General features: G+C 39.7%; 1 protein-coding gene and 1 pseudogene across 1 annotated transcript in view; one reads left to right on the top strand and one right to left on the bottom strand.

Moving 5' to 3' along the window:
- The window catches only part of LOC126474399 (cationic amino acid transporter 3-like), a 147,107-nt gene that overhangs the window by 86,622 nt on the left and 36,986 nt on the right, over positions 1-23,499 (top strand). The window contains exon 10 of the mRNA XM_050101868.1: positions 22,211-22,313. Coding sequence (XP_049957825.1) covers positions 22,211-22,313 — 103 coding nt within the window. The remainder of the gene's footprint in view (positions 1-22,210; positions 22,314-23,499) is intronic.
- LOC126476065 (5S ribosomal RNA) lies at positions 15,259-15,375 on the bottom strand (annotated as a pseudogene).

The following is a 23,499-nucleotide window of genomic DNA, read 5'->3' as shown; positions in this document are numbered from 1 at the left end:
AATATCACATTGCAACCCAGTCCTAAAATATTTCTGACAGCTAACCTGACATTGAACCCTGCCTTCAACAATTCTGACCACAATACTAACTTATCCACCATCACTATCTTCGAAGAATTCCTAACATTAAGCATTATAACAACGAAAATAATATTGATAATATAATGTTAACAGATAGATATAAAATCTATGCACCAAGTGGCGGCAGAGGAACACATACACACAAAAGTATTTAGCTTTTACAAGCTTTTGGAGCCAGTGGCTCCTTCTTCTGGCAGAAGAGTTGAAGGGGAAGGAAGAAGGGTGAAGGAAAATGACTGTAGAAGTTTAGGGAAAGTGGTACAGTTCAGAAAAGTCACCCAGAAGCCCAGGTCAGGGAAGACTTACCATTTGGGATGAGAAGGAAATTGCTTCACAGTGCTTTCTCAGGTCCCTAAAACATGACCCTAACCTGACCTCTGCAGAACTCCAGACTCTTCATTCCCTAAAAGCTGATGACTCTACCATTATCCTCCCAGTTGATGAGGGGTCTACCACTGTGGTACCTGACTGAAGGGAATATGTAAGCAAGGGTTTGCATCAGCTGTCTGATGCCTCTGTGTACAGCATCTGCCATCAGAACCCTGTTGCAAACTGACCTACAGGCCCTCCTTAAAATCTTAGGTCCCTCACAAGAACTAACACCTCAATTCATAGAAGTTCTTACCCCATCCAAACCACACACCCCCACCTTTTCTCTTCTTCCTAAGATCCATAAACCCAATCATTATGGCTGTGCCACTGTTGCTGGCTTCAAAACACCCATTGAACATATGTCCACCTTAGTTGATCAGCACCTGCAATCCATAGTACAAAGGCATACCTCCTATATTAAAGGCACCAACCATTTCCTAGATCATTTGGAATCTTTGCCCATCCCATCTTGCCTGTCACCATTGATGCCACCTCCCCCTGTATCAACATCTCCCATGTACATGGTCTGTCTGCTGCTGAACATTACCTCAACCAGCACCTACCTGATTCCAAACCTATGACGTGCTTCCTGCTCACCGTAATCTATTTTATACTTACCAACAACTACTTTACCTTCGAGAGGCAGACATACAGACAGTTCAGGGGTACAGCCACGGGAACCAGAATGGCTTCTTCCTACACCATCCTTTTCATGGGCCACTTGGAAGCATATTCCCTGGGATCCATTAGCCTTCAGCTCTTGGTTTATTTAGATACATTGATGACATCTTTGCCATATGCAGTCATCATGCAGATGACCTGTTAAAATTTTTGGAATCTCTAAATACATTCTCCCAATTAAATTTCACATGGTCCTATTACAAATCACATGCACCTTTCCTTTATTTTGACCTCATCCTCACCAAGGATCAGCTACACTATTCTGTTCACATTAAACCTACTAACAAACAATAGTACTTACATTCTGATGGTCACCATCCATTCCAAGTCAAACATTATCTGATATACAGCCCTGGTATTTAAGAGGAACATATTTCTTCAGATGCAGACTCTTTACTGCATTATGCCATCATTCTCACCTCAGTCTTCACTGGATGTAATTACTACTCCATCTTAGTTCAAAATCAGATTTTCTAGGCCATCACATCCAATCCTGGTACTTTTGATCCCTCCAAAAAACAACTTAGGAGTACACCTTTTGTCACTCAATGTTATCCTGGTCTTGAATGTATCAATCAGCTACACTGATAAGGCTATGGCTTCCTAAAATCATGCCCTGAAATAAGGTCCATTTTGCCCAACATTTTGCCCACCACATCTAAAATAGTTTTAAGTTGCCTCCCCAATCTCTGCAGTATCCTGGATAGATCCTATGCCTCTTCTGCACCCATTTGCCTGCCCTATGGCCCCACCCTTGTGACTGTCCCCACTGTAAGACTTTCCCTACGCATCCTCCTACCAACCTTGTAACTGGTAAAAAAAACACTATCAAAGTGAGAGCCAATTGTGAAACGACAGATGTTGTGTTCCAGCTGTTATGTAAACACCATTCCACCTTTCAAGCTGGTGTGACTACCACAAAGTTATCAGTCAGGATTTCTTGGATATAGACAGAGGTATACACTGGCAACACACAATATCTTGTTGCAGATCATGTTCTACGTGACAGTCATGGTCCTGGGTCCTGTTTCCCCAGATGTGTCATCTGGATTTTTACTTCAGATTCTAACATCTCAGAACTCTGCAGATGGAAACTGGCATCACAATATATCCTCAGTTCTCACCACCCACCTGATTTTAATTTATATTAATTTCTTTGGTCTCAGCATCTCTTCTCGGTAACTATTCCCTTCTTCACTCCCTTTTAGTTTTCTATATCTTTTGTTTCCCATAGCTTTTATTTTTTAACCTGTCTATTTTTCCTCATCCCCAACATTTACCACATACAATACGCTTGTCTTTCCACTCTTATTAACTCTTGCATGATGTTTTGTCAGTAATATCTGTCTTGCTTATTACCACATCTTGTACCTCTAAGTTCGTTGGTCTTCAAATCTCACTCAGCGAAGTCTCCATCAATCGGTCTTTCCTTCTCATCCTGCCCAGTAAGTCTCCACTGACCCAGGCTTCTGGGTAACTTTTCCAACCTCTCCCCATTTCCTAAATGTTGTCAGTAATTTTTCTTCATCCCTCTTCCTTCCCCTTCAATCTTTCTGCCAGAAGAAGGAGCCACTAGATTTGAAAGCTTCAAAATTTCCCTAACATTTATATATGTGTGTTCTCCTGCGCCACTTAGTGAGTAGATTTTTATCCATCCAGCTATACAACAACTGTTGAGATACAACTTGAGAGAATGAAGAAATTGTGATGGACTCAAAATGAGGAGGGCTCATCAATAACCTTTGAAGATGCAACAAGCAGATAGCCTGATTCATGGAAGGGAAGATGAAAATAATGATGAACTACAGCTGCTCATTGTATATACAGCTTACAAGTTCTTTACTGATGCCAAACTTTAACTCACCCTGCCATAGAAATGATTATCATGAATTTCTTGCAAGGAATAATACCTTTTGGGATGTGCACAAAGCATGGCATTATGGCTTTTGTTATAGCATAAGCACCAGTGCTAACTCAGGATGTGAGACCGTGGTTACCACAGGTGCTCATCATAATTTTAAATCTTCCTGAGGCACAGGAAATGAAGAAAGGAAGATTAAGGATCTTTGCCTGATTGACAATATGATCATTGAAATCAGAGCATAAGATTAAATTTCAGAAGAATGGGAAAAGGATATGAGGTGTATTCCTTTCAAAGGAATCATCCCTGCATTTCCCCCAAGCTAATTAGGGAAAGTACTGAAAAAACTAAATCTTTATGGTTGCCTGAGAATTTAATCACTGTTCCCTCTGAATGGAAGAGCACTGTACTACGTTGCTCATATGAGATATGGGAGACTTGATACTTCTGGAAATGTTTTGACATTTTGATATTTTATGAACTTTTAGATAAACACTAGAGCAATATTGCAATATTCTCATGTGGATAAAGGTAACTAGTATTTTTAAGTCAACCTCATTGGTTTAGGCTCTATGGGGAATGATCTTTGTATAGAAAATCATATAGTGATTATTGTGGGAGGTGGAGGGGTGCCAGGAACAGTTCAGACTGTAAACTCAGCTACACAATTGAGAAAACACCAACCACATTTCTGGGTACGCTCTTCACACTAGTATGAAAACATGACAAATCAAGTATTGTTTGAGATGTTCTGTCAAACATCTAAATACATACTTCAGGAGAGTCATACAAACATATCATCATTTGACCATTGGACAGAGCCCCATACGGATGATGTAGCAATAAGCATCCCTGGCATAGAGAAACCAGGCCTGGATGGAATACCTCTTCAATTTTACAAAGAGTTCTCTACAACATTGGCTCCTTATCTAGCCTGCATTTATCATAAATCTCTCGCCCAGCACAAAGTCCCCAGTGACTGGGAAAAATTGCTGGTAACACCAGTATACAAGAAAGGTAAAAGAATGGACCCACAAAATTACAGACCAATATCCCTAACTTCAGTTTGCTACAGAATCTCTGAACATATTCCCAGTTAGAAAATAATAAACTTTCTTGAGACTGAGAAGTTTTTGTCCATGAATCAGCATGGTTTTAGACGCTCATGTGAAACTCAGCTTGCCCTTTTCTCACATGATATACTGTGAACAATGGATGGAGGGCAACAAGTAGATATCATTTTTCTAGATTTCCGGAAAGCATTTGACACAGTGCCTTATTACAGTCTGTAATAAGGAACGAGCATATGGAATAAGTTCATGGATATGTGTGTGGCTTAAAGAATTCTTAAGTAAACTGGGGTCCAAAATGAAGCAACAAATGGAAATTTAGCGAGATTACATTTATTCTGCCACAAAACACTATAAACAGGTGATAGTAAAGTAGGAACAATGTATAGAATGCAGAGCATAAACAACTGCAACAAGCATAATGATAGACACAGGTGTTCTTCATTCGTTCCAACTTAACAGGTTCGCACACAGATTCTGAAACTGGTTAATGTGTTCTGTATGGGATGTGGCTTCCTCTGGAAACAATATAGGCCTGACAATGACAGGGCATGTTGTGAATGATATCATCAATCTCATGGTAAGGCAATAAAGCCCATTCTTCTTGTAGAGTTGCTCACAAGTCTTGGAGAGTGGTTGATGGATGCTGATGTGATGTAACCACCTCCCTAGTGCATCCCAGACATGCTCTAAGGTATTAAAATTGGGGGAGCGAGCAGGCCATGCTGGACATGCAATATCTTCCATTTCTAAGAAAAGATCAATCACCTGTGATCTACTAGGTTGAGCATTATCATCCTTGAATTCAAAGTCCAAGCCCACAGCACCTTGCAACAACTGTACATGAGGTCCCAAGATCTCATCATGATACCTAACAGTAGTAAACCTCGCCGATTCACCCATACAATTTCACAAACAGGTGATGGAGTGGTTAACATAATCCCTGCCCACAGCATTAAGGATCCACCCTGATATTGGTCTCTTTCCACACTGTTTGGGTCCCAAAATCATTTTCCATGTGCCCTCCAGATGCTAATCCGCCAAGAATCGCTCTCCAGACCAAATCATGACTCATTGTGAAAAGAACAGACCAACTCTGTTCAATCGTCCAGGTGGCATGTTGATAACTCTGCTCTAGACATTCCCTTCTGTAAAGATACATCAGAGGTAAACATACAGCGGGTCTCCAACAATAAAGGCCATCCTACTGTAGCCTTCTGTTTACCGTTTGCCTCAATACAACACATCCAGTGGGTGCTGTGAGGTCAGGTGCCAGTTACCATGCAGTACCAAGGCATTACCATTATGCCCTTATAGCCAAATTAATAGTCCTCTCTTTCTGATATCACATGTGGTTGGCCCTGCCCTGGTCTTTGGGATACAGTTTTGTTCTCTATAAACTGTCGCAACATCTGAGAAACAACAGAACAATCCACAGTAAGCCATAGGGCAACATCAGCTTGCAACTGTCCTGCTTCCATTCTTTCTGTCTTTCTGTAGCCCCCCATTGCAGAGTGTCCAATAGATTTCTTCTCTGTGCTGTACTGCACCATCTGTGACTGTGCACACAGTAATTGTGGTTATGGGACTTCCCAGCAAACACTACCCTGTTTGATAGATGCCATGACATCATTGTTTACGTGGTTGTCTGTTGACTGTAATACCATCTTCTGCGCAGAACATGATCATATGGATATCTGTTGCCAGTTTGTATGACTGCATCATGAATTAGACACAGGATGGAGAAATAGCACTTTGTTGCTTTAATTTTGGACACGAGTGTGATAGTACCCAGTATGTTTTCCTCGATGGCGAATGTTCATCAGAGACAAGGATGTCATCAGGAGTGGTCCAGGGAAGTGTGTTAGGACCAGTGTTGTTCTCTATATACATACATGATTTGGTAGACAGGATGGGCAGCAATCTGCCGTTGTTTGCTGATAATGCTGTGGTGGATTGTAAGGTGTCAAAGTTGAATGACTATAGGAAGATACAAGGTGACTTCAACAAAATTTCCAGTTGGTGTTATGAATGGTGGCTAGCTCTAAATGTGGAAAAATATCAGTTAATGTGGATGAGTAGGAAGATTAAACCTGTAATGTTTGGATACAGTATACTAGTGTCCTGCTTGACACAGTCAAGTCATTTAAATATCTTGGCATAATGTCACAAAGTGATATGAAATGGAACGAGCATTTGAGAACTAAGGTAGGGAAGGTGAATTGTCAACTTTGGTTTATAGGGAGAATTTTAGGAAAGAGTGATTTACCTGTAAAGGAGACTGCATATAGGATGCTGGTGTGATCTATTCTTGAGTACTGCTTAAGTGTTTGGGATCCATACCAGGTTGGATTGAATGAAGACATCGAAGCAAATCAGAGGCGGTTTGCTAGATTTGGTACCAGTTGGTTTGAGCAAGATGTAAATGTTACATAGATGCTTTGGGAACTCAAATGGGAATCCCTGGAGGGAAGGCAATGGTTTTTTTTTTTTTTTTTTTTGAGAAATGTTATTGAGAAAATATAGAGAAGCAACATTTGAAGCTGACTGCCTGACGCCCAACTCCTTAAACAGACGTTTACAAGATGATTGTGGGTGAGCACCACATATTATTCACACAGCACATTTTCAAATAATGAAGGCTTTTCCCTTGAGGATGTGTTACTCCAGAACATTACTCCATATGGCATTATTGGTTCCCACCACCCCTAAGAACCAGCTACAAAGGAGCACACCCCTTCATCATCCAATAGCACATTAACTAGTTTTGTTTACCATTTCTTCTGCTGCTGTTCATTCGCTTTGATTAATTACAGTACTACTGTCATCTGCAAAAAGAAGTAATTCTGCTTGTTGTATGTTAGTTGGCAGATCATTTACAAATACAAGGAACAATGGTGGACCTAAGACTGACCCTTGGGGAACACCAGTCATGGTGTCTCTCCAGTCAAATAAATCTCCCCTGATTACATCAGTAGCATTACTAAGTACAAACGTCTGTGTTATTTTGGTTAGATATGAAATCGATCACTTGGCTGTACCATTACTCTATAAAACCACAGTTTATCTAGGAGGGTATTGTGGTTTACACAGTAAAATGCCTTAGATAGGTCAGAGAAAATAGAAACTGGTGCTATTTTGTTATTTATTGCTTGTAAAATTTATTGAGTAAATGTGTAAATGGCATTTTCAGTAGAGCAACTCTTCTGACATGCAAACGGTGATTTACTGAGGATATCATTGTGGCTCAGATGGGATACTATTCCAGATACATCACCTACTCAAAAACTTTGGAAATGATGTCAGCAGTGAAACAGACTGGTAATTATGAATTTCCCTCCTATCAGCTTTAGTATGGAGGGGTTTAAGAATGACATATTTCAGTCTCTCTGGGAAAATGCCATGAGTAAGTGATGCATTATGTGTTTCAGAAAAGACACAGCTTATATTACATGGGAACAGATATTTAGTACTCTGTGGGAAACACCATCACATTCATATGAACTTTTATTATTGAGGGAATATATATAGTTTTTTTTGGGGGGGGGGGGGGGGGCAGGGGGATAGAATTTGGTGATATATTCGTGTGGTTGAATTTTATGAGCATTGCGTTTTCAGTATGCTGGTGTGCATTTTCTCTTGATCTGTTTGTCCATATATTTTCTACTCTATGAAAGAAATGGTTATTAAATTCATTTGCTACCTGTGGCTCATTATTTATTGCCTTTCCATTTCAATCAATAGTTGTGTTATCCTGTTATTTGGCCTGTTATCATATCTCTAGTTTCACTACATTCCATATACCCTAAGACTGTTGTCAGAATTATTGATTTCTGACATAATGTGCATGTCCCTTGATTTTTAATAACTTTTCTTAGTAATTTGGTAGTGTGCAACTAGTGCAGGATTTTTACTTGTTCCTGCAAACAGACCCAATTCTCTTTTTCTTTCACAAGGTACTTTCATCCCTCTAGTGCTCCAAGGATTTTTACACAGCAACTTAAATGTCAGCTTATGTGGAAAGCTATGTTCAAATAATGATATGAATTTATCATGGAATAGATCATATTTTGTGTCAGCAATTGGTTCATTATCAATTTCATCTGAGGTCATCTCTTATAAAATATTCTTAAGAACATTTGTTCTGGGCTCATTAATTATTATAAATGATTTCCACTGAGGAGTATCTATGTTGTAAGGCACCATCTCATTTATCCTAACTGTGCACCATCATGAGAGACAACATTTATTACTCGATGTATGGTTATTCCCTTGCTTTCAGCTTCATCAAAGAAAACATTATTATTAGGGTACAACCATCTTTATATACCTGTGTTGGAAAGTTAATTACTGAGATCAAATTGTAGGATCCAAATAAGGCTTCCAGATCATTTTTCCTAGCATGATCCTTCAGAAAATATACACTGAAACCACCACAGACTATTAACTGTTGGCTGCTACCTGATAGATAGCTTACTAAGGAATCCAAACTTCTGACAAGCAATTCAAAATTTTCCACTGGGTATCTATATACTGTTACAATTAAAAGTGAACTATTGTTCAATTTTAATTCATGAGCGCACAATTCTGTGTGTTGATCACTACAAAATCTACTTATCTCAATGGGTATGTGTATACAGTTACTATTAAGAGTGAACTATTGTTCAACATTAATTCACAAGCACACAGTTCTGTGTGTTGATCACTACAAAATCTACCTATCTCAATGTTTCTAAACTTGTGTACTGCTTTAATAAGTGTAACAACTCCTCCTGTTTCCATATTAGTTCTACAAAAGTAATCTTCTAGAGTGTAATCTTTTATATTTAACTTCTCTAGCCTTGTGGTTACATGCTGCTCAGATATTCTAAACAGCGAAGAAGTTCTTCTACCTGATTATCAGTCCTCTAATTTTCTGGTGAAATAAGCTAACCTTACTTTTCTGTACATTCTTAAGCATTTTGTGTAACTCTTTTGTAGTTTTAAATTCTTTCATAATGGGGTGTCTGAAGGCTTACTCTAACATAAAAAAAGGTATCAGTCCTCTAATATTCTGATGAAATAAGCTAACCTTACTTTTCCTTGTATTCTTAAGTATTTTTACAACTCTTCTGTTATTTTAACTTCTTTCATAACAGCTTGCTTGAACGCTGATTCTGTGTGATGGTGGCCCATCCATACATTTTCTGTAAGGTCAGCCGACCTATCTTTCCCTCTCTTCCTCTCATGAAGGCCATGTATACCCTACCTGCCAATTGCAGCAACAGCACTTGCACAATTAATGTCCAGAAGCATTCAGTGTGGGAAAAAAAAGGCAATGTCTGTCAGGTTCTCATAATTTTGAATATTTTCATTAGGCGTTTTATGGAGAAAACTTTTCTGAATGACAGAGCTGCTGAATAATTATAGTCACAGTTGCAACAACCAGCAGAAAAAAGGCAGCTCAAGTTGCACAAAAGGTGACAACTGTGATGCATTTAGATTTTTTCTTCAGAACATAGCAAGCTTATTAAGTAAGAAAGTGGATCATCATATATCAATGCAGGTAATTAAAATCTAAAGGTACTTTTACAGATGGACTGTTCATAACAGAACATCATCTGGAGGTCATAAAAATTTAACAAATATCCATTGATAGATAAAAGTTAATATTCCATTATACAATACAAGTTAGGCCTAATGTAAGGAAACAGGGAGTGACTATATACACAAAAAAGTCAAATAAAGTCATTGTCACTGTACCTAAATTAAGCCACATTGAACAGTTCTTCAAGTGCAGTACTTCATTAATAGATTTTGAAGCATGCTAGAGAACACTTCTGTCAACCTACAGGCCATAAACAGAAGTGTTTTAAACTTTGACCTGTGTTCTAGGGGTAGCATCTTTGACTGATAATAAAAATGTTCTAGGTCTCAGATCCATATCAAGCCACTCCTTAAATTTTGAATAAGAACCATCAGCAATGATGGCTGAAGGCTTCCGGCGTGAAGATTCACACTACTTTTGCCAATGGTGCTGTCAAAGAGGATGGACGTGTGGACAATCTCTTGCCTTTGGCATAGGAACCTACCTATAAAAAAAGGAAGAATCACCAATGATCAACAGCATGAGGATGCAAAATGCAGTGGAAAACACTGTGTTAAAGAGGCCTAATGTGTATTCACAGGACATGTGGCCTCTAATTTATTCATGGTGGGCCACTACACACCAGTCAGAAGGTTGATAACAAAGAAAGGAAATAGGGAGGTCCAATAAGACATTATTATTTATATCAGTTTTGATCCACTGTATCATATGTACAATTTTAATAAAAAATAGTCAAAATTGCACTAACTTATTTATTTTTAATTCCAGTAACTAGTTTTTGTCTACAAGATGAAGGTGGTCTTGTGTATGGAAACCAGTTACCAGAATCAAAAATAAATAAAATTACTGTCATTTAGACTGCTTTCTATTAAATAAGAGTTGAAATAACTGGGAAGGAAGTATTGCATGTGGAAATTCCAGTATTTATTTCATCTTGGATAGCACTGATCAAGGGCAAATAGAGTTGCTGATGTCTAGCTTTGATTGGATCTGCACAATTACATTTTCAGCAGTGACGGAATGACATAGTGCAACAACAGCTTATAATTTATTTGTAAATCCAACTGTCTTGCATGAAATAGATGCGAGCTAAAAAATAAATGGTTTAGCTATTAAACCAAGAAAGGAAACACTCAGTTTCACAGAATTGTAAATGCTGATTCATTTACACTTTGAGAATTTGCCATTTATGTATTTGTTGCAGAAGAATGCAAAGGGTTACTTCAGATAACTATTTACTTCTGTCTCACAAATGCTCAGAAAACAAAGTCTCAATGTGTGTAAGAAGATACCTCCTTCCATGCATGCTAGTTCGAATCTCTTGATAGAAACTGTTTTTTGTCTCCCACCTCTATCAATTTTGAAGATGTGGCAGGCTCTTTCTATCACTTTGTAAGGGCCAGTGTATGGTGAAATCAGTCAGGGAAAGTCACACATGGGACATGTTTTCTAAGTCCTTGAGCACTAATACCTACCATTTGGCATATCTGGTGAGGCTGGTTGATTAAATGTTCCTCATTTTATTATTGAGCCATTGTGCAAAATGTGTACAAAACTGTGGTTCACTTTTCTGTGTGGAGTCAGACGAGATTAATTCCCTTGGAACCCACAATTGTTCACTGCAAACTAATTGTGCTGGAGAGCATTAAATATCCTCCTCTATTGCCTTGGGTAATCCCAATAAGACTAGGGAGAGTGCTTCTGCCCACTCTGATGGACTATGCATTAGCAACATCTTGAGTGTGCAGTGGAAGCATTCCACCATGTTGTTACTGGTGGGATGATAGCTTGTCATGTACAGATAGTTCCAGCCAAACAATAACAGGAGCTTGATGATAGCTGGCTCTCAAATTGCCTTTCACAATATGTAGTAATATCATGTGGCTGGCTGAACATGGAGAACCTTATGTGCACCAGTTCTTCTGCCACTGACTCTGCCAATATGTCAGTAGGTATTGTGACTTCTGGCCACCTTGCAAAATGATCGATGATCATTAACAGATATTGTTGTCCCATAGAGCTCTACAATGGGCCAACAATGTCCACATGGGGATATGAAAACCTGCCTGCAGATATTGGAAATTGAGCAATCAGTGTGGACACATGCTTTCCAACCTTGTTTCACTGACACGTTAAGCACATGCTTGCCCACACCTGACAATCTCTTTGCATCTTGGCCTACACCACTCTGGCAGTGACCATCTTAGCTGTAGCTTGCACGCCTGGGTGTTTTAGATTGTGTGGTGCTTCAAAAAGTTGCCAGTAACATGGTTCTATAATTTAAGGCCATTGCTGACTTCTCGCATCATGCCAAATTCCTTCTGAGACCTCTGTAAGTGGTACTCATCTGTCATAATCCCAAGTTTCCATCATGGAGAAGACAGTGTAAAAAAGGATCAACATGCTGCTCTGATGCTAACTTGTCCCAGTGAATAGATCATAAACCGGCACAGTTCCAGGACAGACAATCTGCTACCATATTCCCCTTTCCTGCTATGTGCCACATGTCTGTTGTGAATTGAGTTATATATTCAACATGCCTGTACTGATGCAGTGATGTAAGCTCCATGCTTCATTGGAAAATAGCAACCAGGGGCTTGTAGTCCATGAAGACTGTCAAATATGTCCCCTCTGTGGCTGTGTGAGAATGTTAGCCTGCCAGGTACATGGTTGATGTTCGATACTGCTCCATTTTTGTTGTTGTTGCATCAAATTCTTAGAGGAGACTGCAAGTGGCTGCCACTTCCCATCTAACTTTTGTTGCAACATTGCACCTACCACTATCTGGCTAGCATCTACCATAACAGCCACAGGAATGCCTGTTTTGAATGTCCTCGGAAGCCCAAGGAATCTTTCAGTAGCCTGTAGTATCCTTCTGATGAGCTACTTGTGAGCAGTTCCTGGGTTACTGCTAGACTAGGCAGATAGCATGCCAAAAGATCTCGAAAGGCCTTCGTGCTTACTGGGAAGAGGTATTTACTGCACTGCTTTGACCCGTTCATGTAATAGTGCCAACCCTGTCTCTGAAACTAAGTATTCCAGGAAACAAGCTTCACTCTTCCCAGGACACATCACATCATTAATGATGATGCTGTAATCTTGCAGCCTGTGGAAAAGCTGGTCTGTATACTGATCTACTGAAGCAGAGAATATTAAAATGTCATCCATGTAACAAAACACAAATGGTAACTCCAACAGCACTTTGTGCATGAACGTCTGCCAAATCTGTGTAGCATTCCTGAGGCCAACTGGCATGAAATGGTATTTGAAAAGTCTGAAGGACATGGTGGCTATTGTTTCTTAAAGATCCGCTGATGCTATGGGCATATGAGAATATGCTTTTGTACAATCTGTCACACTAAATACTGTCGAGCAACTAGTGGTATTGTTGAAGTCTGTGACATTCAGAATGGGGTACTCATCCAGAATTTTGCATGCTGTGAGTGCTCTGTATATCCTCCTGGCTTTATCTTCCTTTGGAATGATATGAGTTGGTAATCCCCATGTACTGTTAGATCTAGTTTAAATACCTGTTTTTAGCAGCCGTTCAAACTCTACCTCCACTGCGAGCAGCTTATTTGGAGCCAGGCACTGCAGTTGACAGGAGACAGGCTGCCCTCAAGTCGTACAGATGTGATGCTGTGTGAAATGCTTGCATTTCCTAATGCCACTTGCAGACTCTGTAAATGGTAGGAAGTTGGGCAATAAATTGTGAAATGGCCATCCTTGGGTAGTGTTGTAAGGTTGCCTACCATAACCAAATTGTAGCACCTTCTTGTGATCTTCTTGTGTGGTGTACCCACAGGGTGTATACGTGGACAAGGAAAAAAAATTCCCGGATTTTTCCCGTTTAAAAATACACTTTCTCCCGGGTGAAAGTACACTTTTTCTATGTTAAGTGACATTATACTCTTCCTCGGCACTGTAAAACTCATCAATCCTTTGTCGGAAAATCACGCCATGGAATATGACCGCACGAGGATTCTGGTACAGACGTCGAGATACTGGGACAGCGTTGATAGAGAGGCCATCGAAATTCACACCAATGACGACCTCATAAACCGTGACTGTGGCTATAATCTTAGCAAGGCTTGGGAACCAGCGATCGGGTTAATAAAGAGTAAATCGAGCAAACGTATAGTTGTGACGACCACGGCGGACAGAGCCATCACTCCGACGTCATCTCAGACGCCGTCGCAATCTGTTCCACCGCGCGACCGTGGCGCGGGGCGCGGACGGCGGAGGGAGCGCGCCGCGGGCGGAGGGTATTTAAATCGGCCGCCGCCGCGACCGAACCCAGTTCCCTCTGAGAAGCCATAGCGTACGGATCTCCGTGCCGGCACGTTCACAGGAGCTCAGTCCGTCAGTTCACCTGATGATGGCGACATGTATGATCGCCGAAATATTGTGCCCGTTGGACACTATAGACCGGCAGCACACCCGTGGATATTTTGACTATCAAATACGCCGGGAGAAACTCAAGAATCACAATCCTTTGAATGTTTATTGTTTTATATACTGACGTAGAATTTCCCAGCACTTTCGAAAATGAATCTCAGGGGGGAAAAACACCTTTGATGTGCAGCAACATGTACGCTGCATATTTTCGTATTATGAAGGTATAAATCTGAATTCCACCAAACACCACATGGCACTTCCCGAAGCACTGAAATCGAGATTGTGATACGCTTTTGTAAGCGTGATCTCGCCAGCTGATGACACCATAGGACACGTGATGTAATCAGCCAATAGCAATATCACTCTTAAGTATCGCGAACACACAAATAACGAAAGTTAAGGGTTTAAATAAATATACATAGCACTCACATATAATATTGGTCTCGAAGCTTAATAAGCTGGAAGAGAAGCTAAGTTTTCGCATATGTTGATCTTTTTTGCACGTGTTACACTTTAAGATACATCACACAAATGTACCAGTAAAATTTTTAATAACGACGTAAATGTCTGATCTTCTGGACTCTAAATTCTTCTAAATGGTTGTCCTGAAGGAGTTGACTTTTAAATGAGAGTGAAACGCTTTGTGATTTAAGAAATTCATTGTACATTCTCACATATAGTTCATCTTGCATATAAGTAAATCTGCTTTGAATGTAGCGCTTTTCAAAACACCATTCGCAATATTTTCCCGCGACCTGTTAGACATAGGTTCGGTTCAGCAGTTGCAACAGAGCGCCAGATAATAGGCGTCATCACGCTTGCACAGCTACGATGACGCAGGAAGCCCTTATGTTCGTACGTGTAAAACATTTAAAGATCTTACATTGTGTCATAAAAGGAACAAGACAAAAGAGGATACTTCAAAAGCGTCGGAATTTCATGAACCGTACTAAAATGCATAATTTGGCTTCAAATGCACAATCGTATGTAAATTTTCATGGAGTAAGCACTCCGTCTTCAGGCCACAAGTGGCCCATCTGGACCATCTGACCGCCATGTCATCCTCAGGTGAGGATGCGGATAGGAGTTGCGTGTGGTCAGCACACCGCTCTCCCGGTCGTTATGATGGTTTTCTTTGACCGGAGCCACTACTATTCAGTCGAGTAGCTCCTCAATTGGCATCACGAGGCTGAGTGCACCCCGAAAAATGGCAACAGCACATGGCAGCCGGATGGTCACCCATCCAAGCGCTGGCCATGCCCAACAGTGCTTAACTTCGGTGATCGCACAGGAACCGGTGTATCCACTGTGGCAAGGCCGTTGCCCAATTTTTCTTGAAGTACCAGTACTATATTATCTCATGTTTGGTTCAATATGGCATATGCCATACGTGCACTTGAAATACAGCGAAAAGTTGAAACTAGCCAATAGTGTGAAATCAAACACTTCGCTTCAAATAAATTGACTGTCTCAGCAGAAAAGATTAATAAAAACCAGCAAAAATAACTTCATTGTTCTGTAAGGCGATTAATGCTTGACTGTCAGAAAGGTGGAAATAAAATCTGAAACTAAAAACATATTTTAACCTTCCGTAATTATGTGAACTATTTTAATTGATTTGATAGCTCACTGCCACAAAAATCCGTTTAGTTATTGTTTAGCGTGAGAGCAATAAATGAAAAGGAAACAACAAAATCACTGAATGTGAACACAGGTCACGTCACGACGACCCACTTCCCCACCACAACTCAGACTGCTCTGTGTATCAGCCCCAATTTTCGAATTGGGGCAATATTAAGAAGTGATGCCCAGCCACACTTCTGTAACCAGAAGCGGGAGAAGGTACTACTCATACGCGACTCAACTGCGAATGCACAAGATCCCGCCTGCAACTGCTCAAACGAATCTAATTTAAACAGTTATCATGTCACGCTTATCGGAGGCAATTTGTTGTTACAAAGCATTGCATAGTCTTCCTAAAGCGTTTGATAGACTTTGCTGTTGGTAGACGCTTGTATGAGCACTGTTTTGTTGTATACGGCTCATTTCCTTTGTAACTTTTTTATTTTTGTTTTTTTTTCTCTCGTTCATGTTTTGTTGCTGCACCATTATTCTGCAGTAGTGGGCTGCAGTAATGTCCTTTGTTAGAATATTGGTTCTTACCAGTCAAAATCACAAAAATTTAATTGAAAACTAAAACAAAGAAAAATTCCCGGAATTCTAAACAGTTCCCGGGTTTTTCCCGGTTTTCTCCCGGATGAAAAAATTCCCAGGTTTTTCCCGGATCTCCCGGTTGTCCCGGGTCGTATACACCCTAACCCATGTGCACCACACATCACTGCAGATAATGCAGCATTGAATCCCTATTCAGATGATTCAGAAGGGGTACCAGGCATCTTTGTTTGGCAAGTCATGGGCAGCTTGCGCTGTATGAAAACCCGACTTGGAAGCTGTTGTAGACAATTTTTCTCCTCTATGAAATGGCACCAATTGACAGTTGACTAAATCTGGCATGAGATGATAATTGTACAGAAAATCTGCAGCTATTGTAGGATCAGGCACATCTGCAACTATAGAAGTCCATGATGTGTGAAAATTTTGGTTCAGTTGTAATTACGATCATCTCCCACTATATGCCAAAATTCTGGAATTGCCGGCTGCTGTTAATACATGTTGTGTGGTTGCTCTTATTGTGTCTTTAGACTTTCTTGGGTAGACACTGATTTCTGACCATGTGTCCACCAGAAATTTCTCACCCAAAGCATAGTGGTGCACAAACAATCATTGACAAGTATTGTTTGATGTCAGCATTGCATTAGTACTTACACATATTGTATACTGTTCCTAGTGCCTATGTGGTTGATCACAAGTTTTTGTGCTCTTTACACCTGTCTTTGCAGTTTGGGTAATTGCAGGGTTGAGGGCATTGGCGAACAAGGTTCCCAAAACGTTTGTGATACCAGCACCATTGTCTCCCATTGAAGATTGTGTTTCAATGTCCTTGCACTTCTTCCAGCTGTAACTATGTACCTGTTGCTGATGGGTTGCTGCCTGCATATTGAGCTAGGCCACTTGTACTGCTAGCTGCTCCATTGTGTATCTGGTTGGCATGCATCGTAATTGTGAATTCCTCATGTCTGTTACGGGGTTCGTACTGTTCTTGACAGTTTCCATGTCTGCCTCAGGCCCCTCCTCTCACATAGCACTGACTGTTCCCCATATAGAGGCCAGCTCTAAATTGTTTGTGACAATGTCTGCTGTCCTGTTACGGCGTATTTGTCTGCGTCACTACAACAGTTGGGATGTTGGCCAGAATTTTTCCCAACCACAGCACCCTTAAGGTTTGTTCAGGAAAAAGATCCAGTCTCACCAAAGTACAAAGTATTCTAAGTATCTGCTGTTGAGTCCCATACTGTCATCTGAAAAAAAATTTCACAAACATATCTCCGCAATAAAGGAGGTGGCTGTATGAGTGCCTCCTTGAGTGTACCATAGCTTTGTTGTCCCAAGGCATCAACTACCTCTTCTATACCTTCCAGATTATATTGAATTTAACACATTTTGCAAACACTTTTCATTGCTGAAAAATAAAATCAGCCTGCATAAACCAAAGCTGCAGTTTCATGATCTAGAATGATGGAAGCAAGCTTAACATCACTGCTTCAGACATTTACATTCCCCTCTTGGACATTATTCTCTATGGTTACTGTTGGTGGCAAATTAGCCATCAAGGATCCTGAGTCATCCTGAGTCTGGTGAAAAACCATGTTCCATTTTAACTCCTGCTGCTGATATATGGGTCGGAAAATCCATTTCTTCCAATGATACATGTTTCTCTATTTCTTTCTTTTTGGGATCACATCTATGTGAACTCACCATACATGTATTTGCTACAGAAGAATATGGAGGGTTACTTCAAAAGACTACTTATTTCTAGCTCCAAAATACACACTAAAAGAACAAATATAAGAGAGTAAACATGAGTTATTATGCTGACAATGGCAAAGATTATTCTTTTGTACCTCAATTTTCTTCTTTTGTGCATGTTGTGGTGCACTGTCTGATTGACATTGCCACAACACAGTTCACAGAGAATTTGCGAACAAATAATGGAATAAAGTTTACCACTGATGAGAAAAACAATTCTTTCCTAAACATATTTTTACAATATTATGAATCCATTTTTCCTTTACAGTGGGTCATAATGAGGAAGCTGAGACAAAGAATGAGTAATATTTGAGATTTAAATGTGTTGTTCCAGGACGATAGATCTATTTTAATCCAAAATTAAAAGGACACTATCAGGATACTAAACAAAATTAGTCACTAGACTGGGAATTTCTTGGTAAGGAGCACACAATATGTTTTCTTGGGTAGGAAGTAAAGAACTTACATAGAAGATACTTCAAATATGGCACAGGGAAGAGCACTGCGGCTCTTGCAATTCATTTTGTATAATAATGACCTGGCAGACCATATTAATAGTAACATGAGAATTTTTTCAGAGGATGTAGTTATCTATAATGAAGTATTGTCAGGAAGAAACTGCACAAACACTCAGATCTCGATAAGATTTCAAAGTGGTGCAGAAATTGGTAACTTGCTTTAAATATAAACAAGTCTAAAATTATGCACTTCACAAAACACAGGAAAGAAGTACCCTATGCCTATAATGTTAATCTGTCATACTTAGGATCAGTCATAATAATTTCTTAGACTTTCCCAGCATTCATTATCGTATGAGATTTTGATGTTGTAACTTGGTATCTTCATCTTCAACTTATGAAGACGCTGAGTCATGACATCAAAATATCCTGTTGGGAAGACACAGGCCACCAACAGTATACCTGATTCTATGAGACGAGAGAATCAGTCATTTTATGGAAGTACTTGGGTGTAATGATGTATGTGCCTATGAAACTGGATCATTACTTAAGCCCAGTTATAGGTAAAGCAGATGGCAGGTTTTGATTCATTGGTAGGATACGGGTAAAATGCAATCAGTTTACAACAAAAATTACTTACAAATCACTTGAGGAACCCACTCCTAGAATATTGCTGAAATATATTTGATTCATTCCAACTATATGGAATTCATTCCAAATAGGACTACCAGGGGTACTGAAATAGTGAAAGGATGGCAACATGAATGGTGACTGGTTTGCTTGACCCATGGGAGAGAGTTAAAGAGCTTCAAGAACCAGTGTTAGGAGAGGAATATGTTATCAAGGTGGTTAGGCCACCACCTTTTAACCAAGCTCAGGAATGAACATTAGAGAGAGAGAGAGAGATTTTCTCTTGCAAGAAGATGAGATGGAAGTGCTATAAGGTATGGACTTCTGTCCATTCTCTCCTAGCATATTGAAGTTATACATCAATGCTAACTACCTTATACAGATGGTACATCACTCCTTGTGCTCACCCAGCATCACAGAGTAGCACTGTGCAATGCAGGAAACCTTTTCATAAGAAGTAATTTGGCTTTATTTGATGAACTCCTCCATTTCCTTCATAAAACTTGTAAATTTGTTATGAAAGAGGTAAATGTATATAGAAACTGTCAACAAAACTGTTCAGATTTAATCTCAGCCTTCATGAAGGCGAGCCTTCAGGTACATCGAACATTATACATTAAAAGGCATAAGCAGTGGATACTTCTGTGAACTGTACTGGTAACAACTTATGATTAGTGATAATCTACCCATACTGATAATTGTGAGAAAGGTAACAAGAAGGCTGGGTACAATCAAATCAGAAAAAAAAATTCCATAATTTTATTTCAGGACCATTACAACAAAAAGAATTACTGCTTTACAGTGACCTAATGATCTTTATAACCTCTTTCATGCCAGAATTGACAACAGTAATGTCTGTTTATGAAGCATCCAACACCTGACTAACTTAATCTAATGAATCTGCTTTCAATGACCCATTTCTTGTTCTTGTTTTCTGCTACTGTTAGGAAGAATTCATGTAACTTAATGACTGATAATTTGAATATAATATCATCTGTTCTGCTCATAAACTGGCAGAAAAAATTAGTAAGATATTGTGTACTCCTTACCAAGAAATTCTCAATCTAGTGACTAATTTTATTAATAAGTTCCAATTCACTCAAGATTTGTTGTTGCAACAGTGCATATGGAGTATATGAAACGATTACTTTTATAGCTTAATAGTGCAAGTGGTTCTGAGGTACTGGGTATTGACCAATGCTGAAACACCCACATTGGTACGTTTATGGGCAGTAATGTAGGAACTGACTCTGGCATCCAGTCAATTGTACAGATGACAAATACTGTCCTGGAATATGTTATGCTGTGCCTGCTTGCCCAGTTGATGAAATACTATAAGAATTGTTGATTGACGAGTCTCATAAGTCACTTCTCATTCCATCATACCCAACTTATGCTCAACTGGAGATAAATTTGGAGACCATACAGGCCAGGGAAGTTGCTGCGCATCTTCCAGAGCATGTTGAGTTTCATGGGCAGTGTGTGGGTGAGAATTATCCTCTTAGAACAACACATCACCTTTCTGTTGGAAACATGGGAAATGAAGGGGTTTAACAACATTCTGCACATACTGAGCACTGGTTAGCATCCCATCCAGAAACACCAAAGCTGAATGAAAGCTGTAACTTATCACATTCTAGACCATAAGACTTAGGGTGGGGCTGGTGTGTCTTGACCAGATGCACTTTACAAAACAGTGTTCACCAGGTCTGTGTTATACACATGAACAACCATCACTTGCATGCAGGGAGAGTCTGCTTTCATCACTGAAGACCATAGCACACCATTCAATTTTTCAAGTGATCTTCTGACAGTATACTACTTGAGCTTGTGCAAGTCGATGCTATGGCATGAGTGGAAGATCGGCTAGAGGTGTGCTCACCTGCCAATAACTGGTTCACAACAGTTGGTGCTGATGCTTCATCAGCCCTCTTCTTTGTGATGTGGAAGCTGTAAAATGAGCCACTGCTGATCTTACAATATGATGGTCCTGGTAGGCATCTGGGCTGTGTGGACATGCAGAACCTTGTCTATGAGTGTGAGAATATTCATATATCCACTGATATCAGCATCATTGCCAGCTGAAGCAGCATGTCCAACATGTGTGGCAATTCTTCAAAAGGACCATTCCACCACTCAAAAGTCCACAATTTGACACTTTTGGAGCTCACTCAGTTGACTGCGGGAAGCATGAATGTGCCTCTGTGGTACTGTTGACTGCTTGCTTCACACATTTGCACCAAATTGAGCCCCTGGCTATGAGCATTCCCTATTAAAAGGTGGACATAGATGGTGCTCTGGTAACTATGCCACTATTCTATCTGGTGGTGAATGATGTTGAAACCATTATCAGTACATCTGTTACCCCCAGGTGACATATGCCACCATCAAATCAGAATCAATATCATTTTTCCAGGTGTACTAATTTTTTCTCCGGCAGTGTGTTGTCATCAAGAATCTGAATATCATTTCCCTACAGGGTTTCTTTGTTTCATATTTCACAAGGTTCTGAAGTGTCTTTTATCTGATCATGGAACTTTTGTGCGTAGTTCACAGGTTTTGCTTTTTTTAGAAGACACTGAAAATTTTTGCAGTATTGTTTGTAGTACAACAAATTTGCATTGATTAAAACAATTGCTCTACATGAAATATATATTACATGTCTGGCAAAAACTGCTCAACCACAGATGTTAACATGTGTTCTTGGGATCCGCTGTAACTGCCCCTGACTGCTCATAAAGAAAAACTGGATTTATCTTATTGTAAGAATATTTTGAGAAAATAATTGAATTTATCTCCTATAGTATACACTAAGAAAATTTATTCCTGTTGTTTTTTCCAATAATTTCTTTGTGAGTATTGTATGAGCCAACAGTTATGAGTAATATGAAACTGTCCTGTTTCCCTCTTAGCTAAATCTAATTGACTGGGATGTTTTATTGGTGCCATTTGACCATAACAGGCAGGCAAACCATTTATTATAGGCCACACAAGTGCTTCAAGAAAGAAAAATGTTCAATTATTTTTAGAAGCCTAAGTGTCCATAGTGCTAAGGGTTTTTTCTCAGATTAGCACTGTTATATTACATTCACTTGAGCCTTCTGCATTTCTTTATTAAATGTAAAATGTTTTCATTTTATTTCAGCTTTTATGGCACTCATCTTCAATGTGGATCAGCTAGTTAGCATGCTATCAATAGGAACATTGACAGCATATTCTATGGTCTCTGCATGTGTGCTACTGTTAAGGTAATTACTTACAATTTTTTTAAACTCTACATTTAATTGAAACATAGTTGCCACATCAGCAGAAGGTCTCTACAGGCCTAGAAATTACAAGAGACTCAGCAAGCTTGTTTTAAAGTTATTTGTTTACTGTTCTGTGAAACATTGCACCATCCACAATACTGTCCCACTGTGAAAGCTGTTCTTGAACACAAGATGATTTAGTTGATGTTCGTAAGCAGGTGACTAATGTAAAATGACAGGAAACTGCTGCAAATGTTTGTGTTGGGATAGCTCTCAAGAGAAACCAAAGGTATCTCTAGTGAAACCAAAGGTATCTCTAGTGTGGGTTCCTCTGCAGGATTTATGGGCTCTATCACTAGTCATCCACTTCACTATGAGTTGCATGTCAGTGATAGGACTAGATAACCTGTACAGATGAGTTATATTCATTCCCCTAACATGCAGTTTTGAGGTGCTTAGGGAGTTACACTGATCACTCTAACCAACAGCTTCAAGATTCTTTCTTCCACAGATGTCGAAATTGAGTCAGTGAGCCTCACTTAACCGGTTGTGAAATCTACTGTGTCCTGTTTCAAGAGGAGTTAAAGATGAAGGGGTAGGGATCTGTTAATAATTGGAATGTCAAACATGTGGTATATTGTTGTTGCCCTTATGCAAATGACAGTAGTGGATGGGAAGTAACACCAGGTGTACTCCGTGTTTATGCCTGGGGGACTCATTCAGCATGATGAATAGGGTATTGTGGCAGTTATGTAGGGAACAAGGCACAAATAACTGCAGATTGTGGTGCATGTTAGAACAAATGTACCTGTCACCTGTGCACTAAGGTCATACTTGCATCTTTCCTTTGACAGGCAGAGAAGGTTGAGCTGCTGGAGTTGGCGATCACATGTGCGTGACATGTGCTTGCATGTTGAAGGAATGGTTTGTGTTTCTCTTTTTCTGATGAAGGCTGTGGCAAAAATCATAATGTGTTCATCAATAAATATTTGACAGATATGTTCCTAGCATAACAGTTCGTGATGGAAGGAACCTCTCTGGCAAATAAAATGTTGAAGAAACGGAGACTACTGCATAACAGGTATAAAACAAGACATAGGGCTATAGATAAGGAGATGTTGAATAAAACATGTTTGGCAGTCAAGAACACAATGTGCGAAGCTTTGAATGACTACTGTAGCAAACC

Source organism: Schistocerca serialis, chromosome 4 (genome assembly GCF_023864345.2).
Source record: "Schistocerca serialis cubense isolate TAMUIC-IGC-003099 chromosome 4, iqSchSeri2.2, whole genome shotgun sequence".
In the NCBI taxonomy this organism is placed as follows: Eukaryota; Metazoa; Arthropoda; class Insecta; order Orthoptera; family Acrididae; genus Schistocerca; species Schistocerca serialis.
This window is presented reverse-complemented; position numbering and strand designations above follow the sequence as displayed.